The sequence below is a fragment of the Carassius gibelio genome, chromosome B19, assembly GCF_023724105.1.
Source record: "Carassius gibelio isolate Cgi1373 ecotype wild population from Czech Republic chromosome B19, carGib1.2-hapl.c, whole genome shotgun sequence".
Taxonomy (NCBI): Eukaryota; Metazoa; Chordata; class Actinopteri; order Cypriniformes; family Cyprinidae; genus Carassius; species Carassius gibelio.
In genome coordinates, this window is record NC_068414.1 from 36,657,459 (window position 1) to 36,682,274 (window position 24,816).

Here is a 24,816-nt window from a genome sequence, read left to right on the forward strand (position 1 = left end):
AGCGCTACCTGTTTAGCTCCGCCCACCGATTCTATAGTGCTGCCTGTTTAGCCCCGCCCACCGATTCTACAGCGCTACCTGTTTAGCTCCGCCCACCGATTATACAGCGCTGCCTGTTAAGCCCCGCCCACCGATTCTAGAGTGCTGCCTGTTCAGCCCGCACACCGATTCTACAGCGCTGCTAATTAAAATGTAAATATTACATTAAAAAAATTTTATGTGCTATATTGTCAATAAACTGTTCCATTTCAAAAACATTTTTTTGACTCTGATTTCATAGATCAGGCTTGTGATGAAATGTGCCTCTGTATCTATGGTAACAGCGGTGTGTTTTGTTTACCATCATATCAGTGTACTCCTCCAGTTTGGCTGCAGTGACCGGTCTATTGTGCTCATGGAAAAGATCCCGCAGGAAACTCTGACATCATCAAACAGAGACCACAGTGTGAGTGGAGACACACAAACACACACATGTTTTTGTGTAAAGTGTGTTCATCCCATAGGTGTAATGGTTTTATTCTGTACAAACTGTATATTCTATCGCCCTTCACCAACCCTACACCTAACCCTAACCCTCTCTCTCTCTCTCTCTCTCTCACACACACACACACACACACACACACACACACACACACACACACACACACACATATACTGATACTCACATACTGGAGGAAATCATGGCCTAGTAGCACTGAACCCCCAACTGCTCCCCGGGCGCCGGAACATAAATGATGCCCACGGCTCCAAGGTGTGTGTTCACAGTGTGTGTGTGTTCACGGGGTGTGTGTGTTCACTTTGGATGGGTTAAATGCAGCGCACGAATTCTGAGTATGGGTCACCATACTTTGTCACATCACTTTCATACTCACACACTCATACTCACATACACACTCTCTCTCACACTCATACTCATATACTCACATACTCAATCATACTCATACCCATATTCATACTTGCATACTCATACTCACACATACTCACCCAATCTCTCTCTCACACACACAGACACACACACACAGGAAGTGATGTCACCTTCAGCTCGGCGGCAGAGATGTATCCGCTGCTGTCTGTGTCGTAGCAGCGCCAGATCTGAGAGCAGACAGACAGAGTCAGGCTTTAACTGAGTGAGGGTCAGAGAGAGAAGCACATGATGAGCTCAGCTCTGACCCTCATGAACTCCACGCTGTTCTCCAGCGGTGTCTCCCGGCGGAACAGCAGCAGGAAGTTCTCCTGCTCGGGCAGAAGCGCAGCCGCCACCTGCAGCAGACGGACAGAAGATGAGCTGCTGCCTCACAGAAGAACTGGTGGTGTGTGTGAGTCATGCTCGGATCCTGTACCTGCTCCATCTGTAGGAGTCCGTCTGCGGTGACGTCACAGCGGCCCACCAGCGTCTCTCTGAGCGCCTGCAGCTGCTGCTGCGACACGCCACGCTACAACCACATTAGACTTTAACATTTACAACCTGCTTTATTAGGTTTTCTGTTCTCATGTTCATTTTAGCTAAAGCTTTAGTCAATTTGTTGTGTTTCTGTCATTAAATACACTCTTAATAAGAACATTGATAATGTTCCAAAAGAGTTTTATTTCTTTTTTTTTATTATAACTTTCTATTCATCTGTGAATCCTGAAAAATAAAATGTATCACAGTTTCCACAGAAATATTGAGCAGCACAACTGTGTTCAACATTGATAGTAATCAGAAATGTTTCTTGAGCAGTAGATCATCATATTCTTCTGATTTCTGAAGATCATGTGACACTGAAGTCTGGAGGAATGATGCTGAAAATACAGCGGAGCATCACAGAAATACATTACACTTTAACACAGATTCACACAGAAAAATGCTAATTTAATTTCTAATAATATGTCACGGTTTTTCAAGTGTTCTTGATCAAACAAATACAAAATGAGAAAATCCACCAGCTTTTGAACAGTAGTACATATATAATTAATAATTAATTAACCAAACACACACAAACAGTGAGTAAATGTGAAATAAAGCTGCACAAACACACTTCTCAATCGAGAGACAGAAGTTTGTCGGTTTGAATTGTGAACACTTGCAGTGTTAAGTGCTGTGTGTGTGTGTGTGTGTGTGTGTGTGTGGTTCTCTACACCTGTGTGAACGTCAAGCATTAAAATCTGATACGAACACATCAGGACGAAGAGAAGATAGAGTGAAGAAGCTCTTTACTCACGATCTTCAATGTGTTCATCAAGCAGTGTAAGAACTGATCCAGTGTCCTGCGCTCCATGAGTCCGTCACCTGTGGAGAAGCAGAGGTCAGCAGAGGTCAGCAGAGGTCAGCAGGGCTCAGTCTCGGCTCTCACCTCGGCTCAGCTGTGTCCAGGTGTTGAGGAAGACAGCGGCGCTCAGTCCTCTGAAGATGCTCTCCATGACTGCGGTCTGATCCACAGCTGCAGGCTTCCTGCTCCCCGCGCTCCTCCTCATCATCATCATCATCATCACACCCCCGTAATGAGCCGTCACCGGAGACAACACACAATCACACACAGCTGGGCTCACACGTGCAGAGCCGCATTTATTCACATCAGATACGAGAAGAATGGAGATCTGCATTATTAATCAGACAGCCTGATATCCTCACGACATACAGCACACTGAACATCAGCAGATCCAGACACAACCACACAACATTTCCACTCACAAAAACACACTCTCAATTAAACTGCAAAGTCTGGAAAAACTCAAATCTTTTTATTTTTTCTAAAAGTAATCCAGAAATATTCTTTACACTGTTTGGTAGATACTGAAGGATCATAACAACAACAACAACAACAGTATAAAATAAACAAAGGGTTAAATGAACATTTTATACTTGTTTAAACCATTCTAATTGATTATTGAGATAGTCTTATAACGGAACTCTAGATCAGAGCTTCTGGACCTTGTTTATACTCATGAAATACACAATACAAGGCTTTTATTAATTGCTCTAGTATTTCTGCTGTAATTATGACAATGCTGATTGGTTTCAAACTGGAAGTGCTGATATATTAAATTAATAAGCGGTTTACTCTGATTCAGTCTATGTTATGTTCTTTAAAGCTGGGTTATCATAGTTAACTAAAACCATAAAAAATCAACATTATCATTACTTGAATTAAACGTTAAATGCATCTAAAAGAGAACATTAAAAAACGTCATCTTATTTTTTCATCTTGTTTCCTAGACAAGTTTAAATGTATTAAAATAACTAAACTGAAATAAAAACAAAAATGAAAATAATAAAATATACAGACTTTTTTTTAAAGTGACAGATGAAAAAATTACTAAAACTTAATTCATATGAAAATAAAATATAAGAATAAAAATGAATTCAACATATTTTAAAACTATAATCTCAATGCTGCTGAGACACCACTGGAAGGAGGACAAATCTACATATTAATTGTTCTTAACATAATTTTTCATGTATAATTTTAATTTTGTAAATAGTTTGGAATTTTTCAGGCCCCTGGTTGAGAAGCACTGATCAAGCGCACAAGCTGCATACTTAATATACAGGTTTAATTAGAAACTATTAATGCTAAATAACAAAGTGATCAGGCGATGTGATTGGTCGGAGCGGGGAAGGGGAGGGACTTTGAGCGCTGGCGGTCAGTGGCGTCGTCCTCAGGGTCAGTGCTGGAGTGAACACAGGAGATGGAGCGATTGACCGTCAGTGTGTGTGACGTGTGTGTGTCAAACACACTGACATCAGCAGGAGACTCCAGAGCTGCAGACACACACAACAGATCATACACACCGTCTAAACATGACTAAACACACACAGAGGAGAGGAGATGATGAACTCACAGGGAGGCAAGTCTCCGCCCTCTGTGCTGTGAGTGACAGGACCCGGCTCCGCCCCCTCTGTGACAGACAGCAGCACCCACGGGTTCAGGGGCGGGGCCGGAAGAGCAGGGGATTCTGGGACATGAGCCAGAGGAGGAGGAGGAGCTGGACAAGAGAAGCCATGAGTCAGAAGTGTGTGTGTGTGTGTGAGTGAGTGTGTGTGTCTGTGAGAGAGAGAGTGTGTGAGTGAGTGTGTGTGTGTGTGTGTGTGTGTGTGATAGAGACAGAGAGAGAGTGTGTGTGTGTGTTTCACTCACTGGTGCAGTCAGAGGAGCTGGCTGGGACAGATGGATGGCAGGAGTCGGATGTGGGTGTGTGTTCTGGAGTGTGTTGGGGTGTGTGTTTGTGTTTGTTGGCTGCAGGTTCGTCTCGAGAGTCTTTCTGCGTCGCTGGTGTTGTGTGTCCATGATCTCTTCCTGCTCAATCACAGAACGTACTATCATAACACAGCTGGAGTCACATGACAGTAAATTAGCACAGTCATCACACACACACACACACACACACACACACCTTCATCAGGAGGATCAGCTTTGGCTGCTGCGGCTGGAGAAACACCTGCCTGTGAGTGACACACACACACATCATCATCTTCATCTTCATCTTCATCATCAGTGCTCTCAGACAGAACAATCTCTGATGTCTCATGACAAAGATTATCTGCAGAGTTTTTAAAATCATGCTGAAGACATTTTTACTGAACAATACAGAACAAACAAAAAAGAAATCATGCCTCTCTGATTCTTTTAGTTAATAATCATGCAGCAAACAGTCTAGAATACTCCAGCCGTGTCTCGTTCAGTGTACACACACGTGCTGAGATGTGTGAAGTATTGCTCTCTGACAGGTGATCAATAAATAACAGCAGTAAACATGATCATAATTCATCAGCAGCAAATCATAATCAACTGCTTGGTATGAATGCTCAATATTCATGAACTGTGCACTGCTCTGACTCTGTAAGGCTGTATAATGTGCAACAGAGCCGTGCACGTGCTTCAATAATCACATGATCACATGGTTTGAATTATACCTTCTTGCGTTTCTCCTGTTTGGCTCGTATCTCGGCCAGCATGTCGTTACCCAGCATCTGTACTCCCTTGTGACTGCCACCACGCCTGATGCCCTCCTGCGCGTGACCTTTGACCTCAGGTGCTGCCACAGGGTCAGGGGTCACGGCCGGCGCAGGGGGAGGGGCTTCTGACTCAGCTGATGCTGTGGGGCTGGTGGGCGTGGCTTTAGCAGAGGGGCGGTGCTTGAAGCTGCAGAAGAAGCCGCTCAGACGAGACTCTCTGTGTCTGCAGACAGAACAAGTGTCAGGACTAGAGCTGATAGATAGAACCGCTTCCTTTTTAGAACCGTTCTCGAACCATTCTGTGCATTTCCACTGTCCTGACTTCTCTTTCTTCTACTGATGACTGCTTCTGTGCTGCAGGGACACAGATAATGTTTAAATGTTTTATCTGTGGTATTCACCTCACGCTGACGTTAGTGACCTTCTTGGAGAAAAACTCCGGCACACCCTCGTCCAGCTGATCCACTTCCACTTCCTGTGCAGCGGCTCTGCTGATTGGCTGAACAACAGTATACCAGTCAGTCTCTACAGAACATTCGCTTCCAAAAGCCTCGAAATCTAAACATCGAGTCAAGGCAGTATATTTCCTGAGCTCTTTATACAACACAGATGGATCAAAGCAGCTTCTCATTAATAAAACAGTGTTAATGTTACAAAGTCATTAATGATGATTCTTCAAACTCTTCACAACTGAATACAACAGTGTCATTATTCAGAAGTTTAGATCTCATACAGTGGTCATTGTTAAAATCCTTTTCTCTGTAAAAACTTGTGTTATTTTTAGCATTATATATATGTATGTACTGAATGAGCTTTTATGTGTAATTTTGATATGGTCTTACAGCGGCTCTGCTGGGTTTAGCTTTCTTCGTCCGCCGCGGCCTGTATTTAGTGATGTGCTGTAGAGTGGGCGTGTCTTCTCTGGGCAGGTCGCTGAAGCTCATTGGCCAAGACTGCTGTAGCTCTGCCTCCACTGGGGGCGGGGTCACTGGCGGTGGAGAGGGCGGAGTCGGGAAGAGGGGCGGGGGCATCAGATCTTCCACACAGACGTCCTCTAACGCCTTACACAGATCAAAGCCCAGCTCTGACACACACACACACACACACACACACACACACCTTTAATCAGCAGTAATTCAGAAACACTAATTATAACTGACGAAGTGCTTGACACGTACCGAAAGCAGTGGACATGGGTCTGAACATACGACTGTGAATGCTCTTCCTCTTGGCCTTCTGTGTACGCTAGAGAAGCAAACACACACAGATTAATCTGATACAGTCTCATTTACATCATGAATATACAGCATGAAAATGGTGTGCTCGTTGTTTCTGGTGCTCACGATCACATTGTAGGAAACCATGCATTCCACAGGAGTATAACATTAAGAAAATTATAAAAATGCTAAAAAAAAAAAAAAATCATATACATACACACAAATACATATATACTAATATACTGTATAAATATAAATATATATATATATATATATATATATATATATATATATATATATATATATATATATATATATATATATATATATATATATATATATAGCAAATTCTAAACATCTCCATTTGTCTTTCACAGTAGAAAGAAAGTCACACGGCTTTGAGGTCACATAAATGAGGAGTTAAAATCACCCATAAACCTCTGGATTCTCTTTTGGTTCTGAATAATTTGTGTGTGTGTTCTGCCCTGAGTGTGTGTGTGTGTACCTGTGGTTGTTGTTCTGGTTGTTGTGTCATGTTGTCAATCTGCATTTCTCTCTCATCTATAACTTCTGCCTCCTGTGAGTCGTGATGAAGCAGCGGCTGCTGTCCTCTCCTGCTCAGATGACCCGCCTGACACACACACACACACACACACACACACACACACACACATGACTTAGACACACATATACTGGGATCAAGTGTAGTTTTGTGAATGTAAATCTCACCAGTGTTTGTTGAGAGCGAGAGAGAGACTGTAGGATCTCATCAGTGATGTAATCAGAGAGACTTGATGCCATACTGAGCTTCACCTCACTGAAAACACACACACACACACACACACACACACACACACACACACACACACTGTTTGGCTCTCAAAGGGACCCTCTGTGATCCAAATTAAACAATAAAGATGCTGAAGATAATACGGTTTTCCAGTCAGGTCAAGTTCAAATATTTGAAAATAAAAACAAATAAAACACTTACAAAAAAAAAAAACAAATGCAAAATTAAAATACATAATAAAAAAAAAAGAATTGAACAATAACTAAAAATTTAATCATAAAAATGCAAAATCAAAATACATCATTTTAAAATAAAAATACAAAATAATAAATAAATAAAACATGCAAAATTAGTTAAAACATACAATGCAAGATTAAATACTTAAAGTTACAGTTTTTTTTCGATTGCTAAATGAAAAAAAGTAATAGAAAAATATTCTAAAATCACAATAAAACACTTAAAAGGTTTACAAGCATGCCATGTCACCATTAACTGACATCATAGAATCATGAACATGTGAATGTGTTGTTAAATTACTGAAATCTTGGATTTCATTTGTGAATCCCTGCGTTATTCCAGCAGTATAAACTTGAGCGCAGCCGTGGCTGACCTGATCTTATTGATGATGTCGAAGGCCGACTGCTCCAGCAGAGTGGAGGTGATGAAGGCTTTCGACACACTCGTCCTCCCCTCACTGGCACGCAGAAGATCTTCACGCAAACGTGCCTGCTGCATGATGTGAGGACACACACTCTGAGCTGTATCCAGCATGGACACCAGCAAACCCTGAACACACACACACACACATCAGAGTGCATTTCTCAGTTGGTCAGCATGATGGTGATGTGTGTGTGTGTGTGTGTGTGTGTGTGTGTGTACCTGCAGCTGTTGGTCTATGAGCATGCTGATCTCTCCTGCCACTGAACACAGTTTCTCCTGCACCTGCTGCACACACACACCTGCTGACCCGTCAGTGCTGCACGCCACTTGCCCGCTTGAGCGCAGGTGATACAGACTGCGCAGCAGCTACAGACAGAGACACAAAACTAAGCTTACAGACAAAATAGTTACTATTATAAACCTACATTCCAATCTAAAACTGATGAAATGCTGGTTCAACACAACCATAAGACCAACTGAACGTGAGCAGAGCTTGTCTGTGTACATTTGAGTAGGTTTACAGCACGGTTTTGTTTGAGAATGTTTAGAGTGTGTTTGTGAATATTCAAGTACATTTGGAGTGTGAGTATGTTTGGAGCTTGCTTTGGGTATGTTTGAGCATGTTAAGAGTGTGTTTAAGTAAGTTTTAGTATGATTGGAGTGTTTAAGTATGTTTGGAGCATGTTTGAGTATGTTTGGGGCATACTTGTGAATGTTTGAGTATCTTTAGAGTGTCTTTGTGTATTTTTGAGCATGTCTGAGTATAGCTAGAATGTGTTTGAGCATGTCTGAGCATGTTTGTGTATGTATAAGCATGTTTGCGAAAATTTGAGTATGTATGAGTATGTTTAGAATGTGTTTGTGTACTGTATGTTTGAGCATATCAGAGTATGGTTAGAATGTGTTTGAGTATGTTTGGAGTGTTTGTTTATGTGTGAGTATGGTTAGAATGTGTTTGTGTATGTTTTGAGTGTTTGTGTATGTTTGAGTATCTCTGAGTATGGTTAGAATGTGTTTGAGTATTTTTGGGGTGTTTGTTTATGTTTGAGTATGGTTAGAATGTGTTTGTGTATGTTTGAGCATGTCTAAGTATGTTTAGAATGTGTTTGTGTACATTTGAGCATGACTGAGTATGTTTAAAATGTGTTTGTGTACGTTTGAGCATGACTGAGTATGTTTAGAATGTGTTTGTGTACTTTTGAGCATGACTGAGTATGAATGTGTTTGTGTATGTTTGAGCATGACTGAGTATGTTTAGAATGTGTTTGTGTAAATTTGAGCATGACTGAGTGTTTAGAATGTGTTTGTGTATGTTTGAGCGTGTCTGAGTATGTTAAGAATGTGTTTGTAAGTTTGAGCGTGTCTGAGTATGTTTAGAATGTGTTCGTGTATGTTTGAGCGTGTCTGAGTATGTTAAGAATTTGTTTGTGTATGTTTGAGCGTGACTGAGTATGTTTAGAATGTGTTTGTGTATGTTTGAGCATGTCCGAGTATGTTTAGAATGTGTTTGTGTATGTTTGAGCGTGTCTGAGTATGTTAAGAATTTGTTTGTGTATGTTTGAGCATGTCTGAGTATGGTAAGAATGTGTTTGTGTATGTTTGAGCATGACTGAGTATGTTTATAACGTGTTTGTGTATGTTTGAGCATGACTGAGTATGTTTAGAATGTGTTTGTGTATGTTTGAGCATATCTAAGTATGGTTAGAACGTGTTTGAGTGTGTTTGAGCATGACTGAGTATGTTTAGAACGTGTTTGTGTATGTTTGAGCGTGTCTGAGTATGTTTAGAATGTGTTTGTGTATGTTTGAGCATGACTGAGTATGGTTAGAACGTGTTTGAGTGTGTTTGAGCATGACTGAGTATGTTTAGAACGTGTTTGTGTATGTTTGAGCATGACTGAGTATGGTTAGAATGTGTTTGTGTATGTTTGAGCATGACTGAGTATGGTTAGAACGTGTTTGAGTGTGTTTGAGCATGACTGAGTATGTTTAGAACGTGTTTGTGTATGTTTGAGCGTGTCTGAGTATGTTTAGAATGTGTTTGTGTATGTTTGAGCATGACTGAGTATGGTTAGAACGTGTTTGAGTGTGTTTGAGCATGACTGAGTATGTTTAGAATGTGTTTGTGTATGTTTGAGCATGACTGAGTATGGTTAGAACGTGTTTGAGTGTGTTTGAGCATGACTGAGTATGTTTAGAACGTGTTTGTGTATGTTTGAGCGTGTCTGAATGTTTAGAATGTGTTTGAGTGTGTTTGAGCATGTCTGAGTATGTTTAGAATGTGTTTGTGTATGTTTGAGCATGACTGAGTATGTTTAGAACGTGTTTGAGTGTGTTTGAGCATGACTGAGTATGTTTAGAATGTGTTTGTGTATGTTTGAGCATGACTGAGTATGTTTAGAACGTGTTTGAGTGTGTTTGAGCATGATTGAGTATGTTTAGAACGTGTTTGTGTATGTTTGAGTGTGTCTGAGTATATGTTTAGAATGTGTTAGAGTATGTTTGAGCATGTCTGAGTATGTTTAGAATGTGTTTGTGTCTGTTTGAGCGTGTCTGAGTATATGTTTAGAATGTGTTAGAGTATGTTTGAGCATGTCTGAGTATGTTTAGAATGTGTTTGTGTGTGTTTGATCATGTTCAAGTATGGTTAGAAAGTGTTTGTGTATGTTTGGAGCGTGTTGTGTATGTTCGAGTATGCCACTCGCCCGCTTGAGCGCAGGTGATACAGACTGTGCATCAACTACAGACAGAGACACAAAACTATGCTTACAGACTTAATAGTTTCTACAGCTCTACATTTTACAATATAAAAACTTATAAAGGGCTGGTTCAACACAACCATGAGACAAACTGAATGTGAGAAGACCTCACGCTGAGGATGTCATCTGCTAGAGAAACAATTAATAGCTGAAACACATCCCATTCATGTTTTTAATCTTCTTTCAGGGTTTGTGTAATAATATCAGGCCATCAGCCGTTATGGTGTGTGTGTGTCTCACTGTTGTGGAGTTCTTGGCATCCCTGATCAGGTTCTCGGTCATCTTCATGTCCTGCTGAACTCTTTCACTCGTGCTGAAGCGGAGAGAGTTCAGCTTATCTTGGACTTGCACACACACCTGCCCCATCACCTGCAAACACACACACACACACGCAACACTAATGAACACACCACTGACAGAGGCATATATCCCCATCAGCCAGCAGCTCTTCAGATATGATCAGTCACCTGTTGTGTAGTGCTGGTGACTAGGCCCTGCTGCAGTCTGAACGCCTGCTCCTGCAGATATCGCCTGCTCTCATGGTTACGCAGCAGATACTGCTCCATCTGCACAGACAAAACATCATGGGACGCCCATCAAAGGAAAAAAGAGCTTCTGGGAGTTTATGTATTTTTAGAGCATATTTAAGCATGTTTGGGCATGTATGTACATGGTTGGAGAGTGTTTGTGTACATTCGAAAATGTTTAGAGCGTGTTTGTGTATGTTTAGAACGTTTAAAGTATGTTTAAAACATGTTTGTATAAGTTTAGAGTGTGTTTGAAGCATGTTAGTGTATGTTTGGGTATGTTAAGTGTGTGTTTGAGTATGTCTGAAATGTGTTTGTTTATGTTTGAGTTTATTAATAGTGTGTTTGTGTATGTAAGAGTATGTTTGGAGTGTGTTTGTGTATGTTTCAGTATATTTAAAACTTGTTTGAGTATGTATGGAGCATGTTTGTGTATGCTTAGTTTGTTTGTGTATGTTCAGAGTGTTTCTGTTCATTTAGAGTGTGTTTGTGTATATTTGAGCATGTTTAGGTTGCGTTTTTTGTATGTTTAGAAAAAACATATTTTTTGTATGTTTTGAACATGACTGTTTATGTTCATGTTGTGTTCAGACCTTCAGCAGGGCTTCTTCAGTTTTCTCAGAGTTGTTCTTCAGAGCTTGCGCCGCGTCTGTGATGGGAACCGGCATGAATCTGATGGTGTAATTCCTGAATAAGAAGAACGATAAACATGACTGAACCAGATGACCAGACACACTCAGAATCTGAAGCTAAAGAAGAGCTCAGACACACTTCTCCAGAGCAGAAGCCACATCCTGCAGGCCCTGAGCGCTGACACAGTTACGGTCCCAGATCACAGTCCTGAAATACACACACAATGAACGCTGTATATTTGTGTACATGAGTGTGTCTCAGATGATCCTGTGGTTAGTGTGTGCGGCACCTGAGCTTGGTGTTGATCTGCAAGGCTTTGGCCAGCATCTTCGCCCCAAAGTCGCCCATGCTGTTCCCGCTGATGTCCAGATGGGTCAGACTGCTGTTTCCTCCCAGCACATTCAGCACCATGGACAGATCCGCCTTCAGCCGGGAGTCCGCCAGAGACAGAGACGCCAGCGGCTACACACACACACACACAGTTAAACAATGTACCCAGAGTGCAGTATCTCAATTGTGACGGATCTACAGACTTACAGAATCCTCTTCCTGAATCATGTGGACCAGAGAGACCAGAACCTGCCCGAGATTTCTGCACAGAAACACACACACATTCAGAATGTAAGACTTGTGGTTTAATCTTTTTATTCATCAGAAGTGACCTTTATAATGTCATAAAAGTAATCTATGTCAAATAAGTGCTGTTCTTTTGAACTTTATATTCATCCTGAAAAATAAAATGTATCACAGTTTCCACAGAAATATTGAGCAGCACAACTGTGTTCAACATTGATAATAATCAGAAATGTTTCTTGAGCAGTAAATGATCATATTATTCTGATTTCTGAAGATCATGTGACACTGAAGACTGGAGGAATGATGCTGAAAATACAGCGGAGCATCACAGAAATACATTACACTTTAACAGATAGAACACAGAAAACAGCTGTTTTTTTATCTTTTTAAAATAATATGTCACAACATCCATGTTTTTACCGTAATTTTGTAAAAATAAATGCAGACTTGTTGTGCAGAAGACACATTTTCCAAAAACATAAAAAATGTGAATTATTCCAAACCTTTAGATAAAAGTGTCTGTTTGATGTATAAATGTAACTGTGAATGTATATTCTGCATCCTGTTCTCCTCTGTTGATCTCTGAAGGTCACATGACCTCTAAACTGAATCAAATTCTCACTTGGTTTTGATGTTGCTGAAGTTCTTGCCAATAGACAAGTGTTTGATGGAGCGGTTCTTCCCGAGCCACACGAGCAGCGTGGACAGATCCGAGTCCAGTCCTGAGACACAAACACACAATCCTCCTGAATCAACACAACAGCTGATGACACCTCTGTGTGTGAGTGTGTGTGTGTGTGTGTATTAACCGTTGTCTGATATGTCCAGGCTGGTGATGTTCGGGATCTCAGCGATACAGCCTTCCAGAATCTGAGATCCTGCTGAGCGCAACTGAACACAAGAGAAGGTGTGTGAGGAACACACAACAGACACAAAGCAGAGAACGACAGCAGAAGGTTCAGTAGAGTACCTCACAGCCGCTGATGTCCAGAGAAACATCTCGCAGGTTAGTGTTACAGGCCAGACCCAGGAGCAGTGCTCTGAAGACATCAAACATCAGGAGAACAGCAAGAGAAGATCAGGAGAACATCAAGAGAAGATCAGGAGAACATCAGGAGAAGATCAGGAGAACAGCAAGAGAAGATCAGGAGAACATCAAGAGAAGATCAGGAGAACAGCAAGAGAAGATCAGGAGAACATCAGGAGAACATCGGGAGAACATCAAGATAAGATCAGGAGAACATCAAGAGAAGATCAGGAGAATATCAGCATCAGAGCAGCACATTAGCAGAACAGGAGTAGAACATCTGTGTCATGTGAACAAGGTCTGGATGGACAGATGGAGACTCACTTGAGTCCTTCAGAAGGTAGTTTGGTTCCAGACAGACAGATGTTCTGGAGAGACAAAGTGCTGCTGAAGAACTGCTTGAAGGAGGACGGAAACTCCTTCCCTTTCCTGCAGCACAGAACATCAGACTGTAAACATCTGGATCCAGCAGAGACCTCAACATCTGGGTGTGTGTGTGTGTGTGTGTGTGTTGTACTTGTAATTGAAGACACTTCTGGCCAGGTTGAGGACAGTCAGGTGTTTGAAGGAACCATGCAGCAGTGACGCACACACCTGAAGAACAGAGTTTCCCTGTCAGCATTCTGCAGTGTAACACACGTGACGTGTGTGATCGTGATGTGTGTGTGTGTGTGTGTGTGTCTAACCAGGTCGAGGGAACATTCGCTGTTGGACAGGTCGAGTGTGTGCAGACAGTTGGACTGAGACAGGAAACTCCACAGGTGCTACAAACACACACACGAACACCAGTTCACACACTGATTCAGAGACAGCTGATACAGCACACTGTACCACAGGACGGAGCGCACTGGGTTCACTAGTGTGTGTGTGTGTGTGTGAACATACGGGTATGTCGTCTCCTCTGAGGGTGTTTCCAGACAGGTTCAGGTGTGTGAGTGATGTGGAACTGAAACACTGAGCCAGAACATTCACACCTGAAACACACACACACACACACACAGTATGAACACAGCACACACCAACTACTTTCATTGTCATGAAAATACAACTCATAAATTCTTCATATCGCAGATCACCTTTAGCAGACAGTGAGGTCTTGGACAGATCCAGCTGTTTCAGTCCAGGTGTGAGTTTAGACAGTGCAGAGCTCAGAACCACAGCACCTGTCAGTCACACACACACACACACACACACACACACACACAGATCCTGAGCAGAGGTAATGAGTGTTCCAGAAATGTTTGTATACCTATATAGGACAAGACTCAAGATAAAAATCTGGAACTGATTTTTACCAGTGTCACACTACAGCAAAACATAGAAATAACAGACTTAAAACCATTTTTGTTGGTGAAAATACTAGTGGCCTTAGACTTTAGCACAGTACTCTGTATATATATGATATATATGTGAAACTATGACAACTCAAGTGCATAATTTTCTCTACATTAATTGTCAGAAGAAAAAAATTCTGTTCTTTTTTTTTCTTCCAAATTGTTCAAATGTGTGTGTGTGTGTGTGTGTGTGTGTGTGTGTTGTACCTTTGTCTTCGAGGCAGTTGTTGGCCAGACTGAGAGTGTGTAACACTGAGTTTGGATTCTGACTCAATGCAACAGCAAACTTCTGAGCAAAATCACTGAAACACACACAGTAAAATACAGTAAAACAGACTGTTGTGATAAAACAGGAAACATGCATGTGAATACACTGTGTGTGTGTGTGTGTGTGTGTGTGTGTGTGTGTGTGTGTGTGTGTGAGAGAGTACCTCTTGAGTCCAGTGTTGTCCAGTGTCAGTTCCTCTAGTTTGGTGGATCGAGACACAACTCTCAGTATCTGATCACACAGATCTGCACTCTAAACACACACACACACACACACACAATGAGCGAGGAAGCACATCCTCCATCTGTTTCACATTCTCAAACACACTCAGTCACCAGTTTAAAGTCCTTGATGGAGAGCTTGATGAACCACTGGTTGAACTCCAGAGCAGCAGTGATGGCCAGCAGATCCCTGAACACAACACAAACACAGCATGAATGTGCGCTCAATGTACAGAGCTGCTCAAAATGATTAGAACACTCGGACTCATTTAGGCCAGCACTGTGTCACCTGTTGTCCAGGTGTATGAAGTCCTGCAGGCAGAGCTCTCGAGTGTCCTGGGACAGGTAGATGGTGTCCACGTCCTTCAGAGACAAACACAGAGCTGTGAGACAGACACTGAGACACAGATGAGACCAGACGGACAGAATAGAGCTGTACTGACCCACTGCACCTCTTCTCTGTAGGGAACGTTCATCTGATCGCACACACACCAGTAGAGCCGCGAGAAACCACCTGCAGCGCCACACACACACACACACACACACACACACACACACACACACACACACACACACACACAGATGGGTTCACAAGGGCTACAGACATCTGTGTGTCAGAGAGAGTTCCTCTTCCTGTTCAAAATTCCATACTTTTTTCAGACTCAAATGTGTAATTCTCTCATTAGATTTTTAAAACACAATCAACATAAACTGTTCATACAGCATTACTATCGGCATTATTTAGTTATATTGTACAATCATCTATAAACATTTTTATTTTCTCAGGGCTTTTCATTGATCTTCTCGAAGTCACAAAATACAGAGCCAAACGTGACAAGAAAAGAGCAGAAGTGACAAAATTATTATTACAATTTAATTATTATTAAATTAAATTATAATAATAATCAGAATCAGAAGAGGTTTATTACCAAGTATGTTGACACACACAAGGAAGTTGACTTGATGACAGGAGAAAGTACAGACATAGTGAAGACATACATGGATAATTGAACAAATAATTAAACATAGGAATTAGACAGTAGGGATGGAATTTAACACTAATATAACCAGACAACCAGCTCTTTAACCTCCTGTCTGTAAGCAGACCCATCACCGTCCTGAATGAGGCTGATAAGTGTGGTGTCATCTGCAAACTTCAGGGGCTTGACAGAAGGATCTTTAGAGGTGCAGTCGTTGGTGTACAGGGAGAATAGCAGTGGTGAGAGGACACAGCCCTGAGGGGCACCAGTGCTGATGGTGATAGTCCTGGATGTGGGTTTGTCCAGCCTCACTAGCTGCTGTCTGTCTGTCAGGAAGCTGATGATCCACTCACAGATGGAGGTGGGCACGGAGAACAGTGTGAGTTTGTCTGAGAGAAGGTCAGGCATGATGGTATTAAAGGCCGAACTGAAGTCCACAAATAGGATCCTTGTGTAAATCCCAGGTTTGTCGAACACCAGTCGCTCAAGTGACTTCATGACCACAGACGTGAGAGCGACAGGTCTGTAGTCGTTGAGTTCAGTGATCTTGGGCTTTCTGGGGACTGGAATGATGGTCTCTGATCTCCTTTGTTAGTCTGTTCCTGGCTTGGTTATTCAAGATTTTATCCCCACTTCTCTAAGCATCCTCTTTGATATAACAAAGCTGTTTTAGTTTCCCAGTAAACCACGGTTTATCACTATTATATGATAAGAATGTCCTGGTTAGGAATGCACATATCCTCACAGAAACTGATATATGAGGTTACGGTCTCTGTGAGTTCATCCAGATCGGCGGCAGCAGCTTCAGAAACACTCCAATCAGTGAGGTCACAACAAGATTGTAAATCCTGCTCTGCTTCATTAGTCATCCTTTAACAGTCCTTAATACAGGTTTAGCAGATTTCAGTTTCTGTCTGTAGGTCCTTTACTACTGTATAGCAGTGATCCAAAATATTACTGTCTCTGGTGGGACACATAATGCGCTGCTTGTATTTCGGCAGTTCAGGGTTGAAATCTCCAAGAATGATTAAAAGAGAGTCTGGGTACCTTTGCTCCATTTCAGTTATTTGTTTGTCCAGCTGTTGCATCGCAGTGCTCACACATGTGTCCGGAGACACGTACATAATCACGAGAATGGAAGAGGAAAACTCCCGCGGCAAGTAGAGAGGTTTAGTGTTCATGATGAGTGCCTCTAAGTCAGGACGGCATACCTTTTTCAGCAATGTTACATCTGAACACTAACTTTCGTGCGTTTGAACAACACAGCTGTACTTCTGACTTAAATGTCCAACAAAACATTAGAACAATCAAAAACTGGAAAAATATTGTTTGGGATGTGTTGCTTAATGATAAGGAGTTAGTCTATGGTAAAACGTATAGAAGAAGAATGACAAAACACAGTGTGTGTGTGTGTGTGTGTGTGTGTGTGTGTGTGTGTACCGCATGGTCCTGCTTCTGCTGCAGTGTGATTTTCCCAGAGTGTTTGTAGACTGGTGATTCTCTCCACCGGCTTTAACAAGAGCTTCTTTATAACCCTCCTGAAACACACACACACACATATGAAATAAACACACACATGTGTGCATGGAGCTATAGGGGTGTGTGTCTGAGAGAGTCTTACAGCGGGTTGAGTCCTGGACAAATCTCCTGAATATTTGTTCCTATATATGCAATTAAATCATCAACATCCTGATCAGACGTGAGTCTCAGAGAGAGCTGTCCTCTGTCATAGTCCACCAGCAACTACACACACACACACACACAGGTGTTAAAGCACTATTAGATCAGCAGGGGGTGGTAAACATTCATCACAACATTATATGAATTCAGAAATCATATAAGTTCAGATTAATAAACGGTACAGAAGAACATCATTTAATTGAAATATATCTTTTGTAATATTATGAATGTCTTTACTGTCAGTTTTCATAAATGTAATGCATCAGTGACAAGTAAAATAAGTATTCTCTCTCTCTCTCTCTCTTTTATCTTACACACAACAATCTTTTAAAGGGTAGTTTATCATTGTTTCTACAGAAATACTGTGCAGCACAACAATATTTGTTCATTGATACACTGATAATAATCAGAAATGTGTCTTGAGCAGTAAATCATATTATTCTGATTTCTGAAGATCATGTGACACTGAAGACTGGAGGAATGATGCTGAAAATACAGCGGAGCATCACAGAAATACATTACACTTTAACACAGATTCACAGGTTTTACATTTCATTGCGTTTCATTATTTGGCTCTTTCTCATGTTTAATTTCTGTGTATGCAAGTATATTTGGCATTTAGGCTGATTCTTGCCAAATAAGTTTTTATTCATTTATCAAATAACCTTGTAATAGCTCCAGGATTAATCACATGCACATGTTGCAACAAACATAACAAATGCAACAATAATGCTGATTCTGATTGATAAGGCTGAAGTTCACCTGTTTCTGTTTGACGCTGCTGATGCTCTGAATGTCAAAGACACTGAAGGACTGATCTACCTGAAGGATGAACAAACACACGATAAAACTACAGATGACATGCTGAGAGACTACAGACCTGACAAACAGCACAAGCAAACACACAATCACACACACAAATGACTGCTTCAGACTGAGGGAACACAGGCCTGAACACGTTTACAGATCCACAGAGAAGATCAAACACACACACACACACTCACTTTAGCAGGGACTCGTGCGCTCAGGAGAAACACTCGATGAGGAGCGAGAGCCTGTGAAGAGAACAGAGCGTGACGATAATGAAATAACAGCATGCCTTTAATATGGAAGCTGTGTTAAAGTTAAAGTGGTTACAGTTTTTTTCAATCGCTAACAAGCGCTTGACCATACTTCAGATACTTTTTCTAAACTCTTAACACAGACTCACACCTACAAAACACAATTGGCCAAATGGATAATTTTCTTCTCAAAAACACATTTTGTTAAATATATACTAAATCTTCATTTCAAAATAGAATGCATCTTTCTCTGCTCACACCAACTTTACCAAAACACTGGAAATCTGACTCAAAATTAAATTATTCTGTCAAAGAATAACACTTGTTTTCACCTCAAAAGGTACATGCAATCAATCAAAGTACACCAGGTTTCAAAATACTGGCTATTGTTGACATTACAAAAACTGCATAGACTTTTCAGTCTCAGTTTTACAGGTATTTGCATGCAAAACATGCAATTCACTGTTTTACACTAAATTTTGTTAGGAACTCTATGTCCAAATGAACAGTAATGTTCACATTCAAAAGCATTCCAGTAAAAAGCTATGTTTTCCTTTACTGTTGCATGATTCAACAGGAGGTACAGTAGAAACACGGTATGATACAACATAAAATGTTTGACAGTATTGCTTACAGTGAACAAAATATCCATGAAACACATAAGAGCATTCTGAACAAAAAAACAACAACAGCAAAAAGCCCATTATAATAAAGGGGGGGGGGGGGGGTAAAATAAAAACAATCTCTCACTGCTCCTCTCACTGCTCCTGCTTCTCTCACTGCTCCTGCTCCTCTCATTGCTCCTCTCACTGCTCATGCTCCTCTCACTGCTCCTCTCACTGCTCCTGCTCCTCTCATTGCTCCTGCTCCTCTCATTGCTCCTCTCATTGCTCCTCTCACTGCTCCTCTCACTGCATCTCTCACTGCTCCTCTCACTGCTCCTCTCTCTCACTGCTCCTCTCACAGCTCCTGCTCCTCTCACTGCTCCTGCTCCTCTCATTGCTCCTCTCACTGCTCCTGCTCCTCTCACTGCTCCTGCTCCTCTCATTGCTCCTGCTCCTCTCACTGCTCCTCTCATTGCTCCTCTCACTGCTCCTGCATCTCTCACTGCTCCTGCTCCTCTCATTGCTCCTGCTCCTCTCATTGCTCCTCTCATTGCTCCTCTCACTGCTCCTCTCACTGCATCTCTCACTGCTCCTCTCACTGCTCCTCTCTCTCACTGCTCCTCTCACAGCTCCTGCTCCTCTCACTGCTCCTGCTCCTCTCATTGCTCCTCTCACTGCTCCTCTCTCTCACTGCTCCTCTCACAGCTCCTGCTCCTCTCACTGCTCCTGCTCCTCTCACTGCTCCTGCTCCTCTCATTGCTCCTGCTCCTCTCACTGCTCCTCTCATTGCTCCTCTCACTGCTCCTGCATCTCTCACTGCTCCTGCTCCTCTCATTGCTCCTGCTCCTCTCATTGCTCCTCTCATTGCTCCTCTCACTGCTCCTCTCACTGCATCTCTCACTGCTCCTCTCACTGCTCCTCTCTCTCACTGCTCCTCTCACAGCTCCTGCTCCTCTCACTGCTCCTGCTCCTCTCATTGCTCCTCTCACTGCTCCTGCATCTCTCACTGCTCCTGCTCCTCTCACTGCTCCTGCTCCTCTCATTGCTCCTCTCATTGCTCCTCTCACTGCTCCTGCATCTCTCACTGCTCCTGCTCCTCTCATTGCTCCTGCTCCTCTCATTGCTCCTCTCATTGCTCCTCTCACTGCTCCCGCTCCTCTCACTGCTCCTGCTCCTCTCACTGCTCCTGCTCCTCTCATTGCTCCTCTCACTGCTCCTCTCACTGCTCCTGCTCCTCTCATTGCATCTCTCACTGCTCCTGCTCCTCTCACTGCATCTCTCACTGCTCCTCCTCCTCTCACTGCATCTCTCACTGCTCCTGCTCCTCTCACTGCTCCTGCTCCTCTCACTGCATCTCTCACTGCTCCTGCTCCTCTCACTGCTCCTCTCATTGCTCCTCTCACTGCTCCTGCTCCTCTCACTGCTCCTCTCACTGCATCTCTCACTGCTCATGCTCCTCTCACTGCTCCTGCTCCTCTCACTGCATCTCTCACTGCTCCTGCTCCTCTCACTGCTCCTCTCATTGCTCCTCTCACTGCTCCTGCTCCTCTCACTGCTCCTCTCACTGCTCCTCTCACTGCATTTCTCACTGCTCCTGCTCCTGCTCCTCTCACTGATCCTGCTCCTCTCACTGCTCCTCCTCCTCTCACTGCATCTCTCACTGCATCTCTCACTGCTCCTGCTCCTCTCACTGCTCCTGCTCCTCTCACTGCTCCTGCTCCTCTCATTGCATCTCTCACTGCTCCTGCTCCTCTCACTGCTCCTGCTCCTCTCACTGCTCCTGCTCCTCTCATTGCATCTCTCACTGCTCCTGCTCCTCTCACTGCTCCTGCTCTTCTCCCTGGGCCCCTTGCTCTTACTCTTCCTCGTCCATACATTACAGTGTTTGTCTTTTTCTGTTTCTGTTTCCAAAAATATCACTCTTCAAAGTCCTCCTTTTATTGTATAAGTGTCAATGTAATAGAAAAAAATAACCCCTGCCATTGAGTCTAAGCCAGATTGGAATCAGTTGTGGTTGGCCCAATTTACACAACATAAATCAGCTAAGATGTATTGTTTTTTAACTGATATCATTGCAGAAGCAGAGGTTTTTATACTGTATCTAAGGTTTGGAACATTGTTTTTGCTATTGTGGGATGTTGTGTGTTAACATTTGTAAATACTACAAAAACGATCCATAATTTTGTTGGGAGGTATAGCTTGTCTGTTCAGAAAATGTAAGCATTGTGGAAATGTGTTCAATGACTCCATATTGTGTGAAAACGACATGAAATGTGTGAATGGTATGGCCACAATAGACAGATGCTTTGCTAATTGTGTTTAGAGTTTTGAAAATGTGACAACTGCTTGGACAAATGCTTGTTAGCGACTGAAAAAAACTGTAAAACTAGTAGATAACTTACTTTACATCTCAGACTTTTTTCTCAGACAATTGAATATTATAAACCTGTAACTGCAAGCTCAAATCTGTCACAGAATAAAAAAATAAAAAAGGTACTTGGAACGTTTTATCTCACGATTCAGTTTTTTCTTCTTCTCAGAATGGAAAGTTTCTAATGCATACTATACTTCATTAAGATGGAATTTATATAAAACAGAATTGATTATGTAATGATAAACCCATCAATCATACCATGCTACACTCTTACATGACCTTATTATTAGATTGCATGTTCAGAAAGTGTTTATTTATCATCTAAGAAATAGTTATTTTGCATTTTAATCCAATTCTGAGTAAATAGTTTTCTTTTTTGTCAGTCTGATGAATAATTGCTCATGTGAAGTGTGTATTCTGGTTGTATACTATGCTAGTATCCTACTGTAGTGTGCACTATGAACAGCAGTGTAGTTAAACTAGACAAAGTCCATAGAATCTTATATTCATGTTGCAGTTTCGTCAATATTTACAGTTTATGAGGGAAAACATATGATCTGATTAACAGATAAACAGATTATTTTAAGATTAGCTGCTTATCAGTAATAACAAAAATAATAAAATTATATTATATTATATTATACTGTAATTATATTATACTGAATAACAATTAAAAAACAAACAAACAAACAAAAAAACAAACAAACAAAGCTAATCTTTTAAAGGTAAAATATATTCACTGGTGTGCTTCCTTCAGCATTTTATGAAAACATGCAAATGCATGTAAATATGAATTAATGCTGTGATAATGTATTGCTGTAATCAGCAACAATTGCTTCACATTCATTAAGAGAACAATGACCATCACGACGGAGAACATACTGAGCTCAAGATTAGACAAACATCATGACTAAAGGCTGTGAGTTTCGTGCTAAATCTTGTGGAAGCTCCTGGAATGCATTTGTGTGTGTGTGTGTGTGTGTGTGTGTGTGAGTGTTCAGGCCTACAGGAACAGAGCTCTGTCATGTCAGGACAGGAAAATGAGGGTAAGTATGTGTAAATACCACAGCTGAACTTTACAATGAGGAACTTCTCAAACACTCCCTGTAACTCACTGTATGAAGACAAAACCTCAGCACAATCACATGAGCCCAAGCCTTCCCCAATCTGACACAACCAGCACGCAGATATCACAAAATTATCACGCTTCGCATGGACCACATAAAGTCATCAAGATCATTAAAGAAATAATTCACCTAGAAATGAAAATTTGTTTGTTTCCTAACAGATTTGGATCAGTGTCTCATCAATGGATGCTCTGCAGTGAATGGGTGCCGTCAGAATGAGACTCCAAACAGCTGATAAAGTGCATCTCCTGTTGTCTCTCACAGATTAGTTTAGATCTGTTTAAACGCTGCTTGATCTGTGCAGATTTCTCTCCTGATTCAGACCAGAACACTTTTTCACTGGAGGAAGTGTTATTATGGATTATAGACTCTGTGTGTTTGAGTTAAAATCATCTTAATGCTGGATGTGTTTCAGGTTTTGTCTTCTCCAGATGTTCACTGATGGACTGGAGTGCTGTGGATTATTGGGATGTTTTTATCAGACTCTCATTCTGACGGCACCCATTCACTGCAGAGCATCCACTGATGAGACACTGATGCAATGCTACATTTCTACAAACCTGATGAAGACACAAACTCATCCTAGGGAGTGAGGATATTTTCAGGACATTTTCATGTTTGGCTGGACTATTGCTTTAATATTATATTCAGTGTTGTGACAGAAACACATTGTACTCACCAGGATTCTGTTCTCCAGTTTGTCACCTTTGACCTCCAGGTTCACTTTCTTAAGGACACACAGCTTCATCTGCTGCCCGACGGCATCCTGAACACTCTCTACACACACACACACACACACACACACACACACACAATCTTCTATTAATTCATATTCTCAGAATCCAACAGCTCTCATGATGAATTCAGAAGTGCTGCATCTATGACTCAAATCATAGGAATCAAAACTGATCAAATCACATGATCAGAAGGAAATATCACCAGTGTGCACGCTCGCTGAATTACTGTAAGTGCTTCTCCTAACCAGCAAATCAGAGTGAATCGGACCTTTTCTCAGTTTCTATATATATTAGACATTATATAAGAGATTTGATGTAGCGTTTGGTTGAAATAGACAATCATAGGCCCTTTGTTATTATTAGTTCCCCCTAATTTTCACTTCTTTTTTCACTTCTTTTTTTTATTAACTGACATTGTTTTTGTCACAGTCATTTTTTGTTTGTTTTATTGTTGCTTTTAAACCAATTATTGTAATTATTAGTTAAAAAATTATATAGAAACAATTTTCTCTTAGAAATTGCTCATTAATTTCACAAGCAAAATAAAGAAAGAAAAATGGCAAGTACTCTGAATTAAATAAGAAAAATCTAAATAGTATTTTCTTGTAAAATGTACTCTCATAATCTACATAATATTTTTCTAATATTTTATTTACAACTTTGAAAACAATAGCATTTTATATAGTTGTATTTTGAAATATATAGTCTATTTAGCTTAAAATACATTTAATTTTTAATTATAACAAAAAACAACTACGTAATCGTAATCTAGAGAGTGAATTAATGGTGTGTAACTGTTTTTAATTGATTATGTATTGCATGTTGTAACTTTGACGTATATTTGTATATGCTACACAATCCTGGCTGGTACAGGACGCTCCTGTAAAACAGATTTTAATCTCAGGGAATCTTTTTCTGGTTAAATAAGGGTAATATATATCAGTCAGGTGAAGACGCGCTGTACGATGTGGGAGGAGTCTGAACTGGCCCCTCCCACATATAACATACATTAACACTAATAGCCTAATAAAGCGTCTCTTTACTGAAGTTTTAAAAAGATGTGTTATGAGCACAAACACGAGTCTCACATGTGAACGTGCTGATGGTGTGAGCATGAGAGACTGTTTCTTACCCAGGAGATCCTGAGGAATGTCCAAGTCTTCTGAGCTCATCTTCACTGTCGGACCTGATGGAGAACTCCAGGAGAATCCTCATGAGCTGTGCGTACACCTTCAACTAGTTCCAGAAGCACACGACTAGTTCCAGAAGCACACGACTAGTTCCAGAAGCGTGAATGAATGCTGC

General features: G+C 41.4%; 2 protein-coding genes across 2 annotated transcripts in view; both read right to left on the reverse strand.

Moving 5' to 3' along the window:
• Positions 1–2,421, reverse strand: part of LOC127978639 (secretagogin-like) — a 6,098-nt gene extending 3,677 nt beyond the window's left edge. Inside the window, exons 1-6 of the mRNA XM_052583440.1 lie at positions 2,334–2,421; positions 2,202–2,269; positions 1,341–1,433; positions 1,171–1,260; positions 1,036–1,092; positions 341–418 (exon numbers count right to left, since the gene is read on the reverse strand). Of these exons, the coding sequence (XP_052439400.1) occupies positions 341–418; positions 1,036–1,092; positions 1,171–1,260; positions 1,341–1,433; positions 2,202–2,269; positions 2,334–2,400 (453 nt within the window). The 5' untranslated portion in view covers positions 2,401–2,421. The remainder of the gene's footprint in view (positions 1–340; positions 419–1,035; positions 1,093–1,170; positions 1,261–1,340; positions 1,434–2,201; positions 2,270–2,333) is intronic.
• Positions 2,422–2,702: 281 nt separating this feature from the next.
• Positions 2,703–24,816, reverse strand: LOC127978609 (F-actin-uncapping protein LRRC16A). The gene is made up of 37 exons (XM_052583388.1): positions 24,644–24,816; positions 23,454–23,551; positions 18,612–18,662; positions 18,370–18,429; positions 17,549–17,670; positions 17,368–17,465; positions 15,391–15,461; positions 15,237–15,310; positions 15,062–15,137; positions 14,890–14,978; positions 14,666–14,760; positions 14,201–14,287; positions 14,010–14,098; positions 13,811–13,888; positions 13,642–13,718; positions 13,449–13,553; positions 13,068–13,137; positions 12,907–12,988; positions 12,720–12,819; positions 12,059–12,113; positions 11,811–11,983; positions 11,660–11,728; positions 11,482–11,575; positions 10,829–10,927; positions 10,602–10,730; positions 7,823–7,969; positions 7,554–7,729; positions 6,883–6,970; positions 6,659–6,784; positions 6,115–6,181; positions 5,779–6,020; positions 5,338–5,435; positions 4,895–5,159; positions 4,375–4,423; positions 4,119–4,277; positions 3,823–3,966; positions 2,703–3,742 (listed from the first exon to the last, which is right to left on the reverse strand). The coding sequence occupies exons 1-37, from the start codon at positions 24,681–24,683 to the stop codon at positions 3,570–3,572; spliced, it is 3,915 nt and encodes a 1,304-aa protein (XP_052439348.1). The 5' UTR covers positions 24,684–24,816; the 3' UTR covers positions 2,703–3,569.

Coding starts and splice junctions, on each gene's coding strand:
- LOC127978609 (XM_052583388.1), bottom strand. CDS start 24,683: ATGAGCTCAGAAGACTTGGACATTCCTCAGGATCTCCTGG. Junction 13,719..13,810: donor GCGAATGTTCCCTCGACCTG/GTTAGACACACA, acceptor TCTGTTCTTCAG/GTGTGTGCGTCACTGCTGCA. Junction 5,160..5,337: donor GTCACTAACGTCAGCGTGAG/GTGAATACCACA, acceptor TTCTGTCTGCAG/ACACAGAGAGTCTCGTCTGA.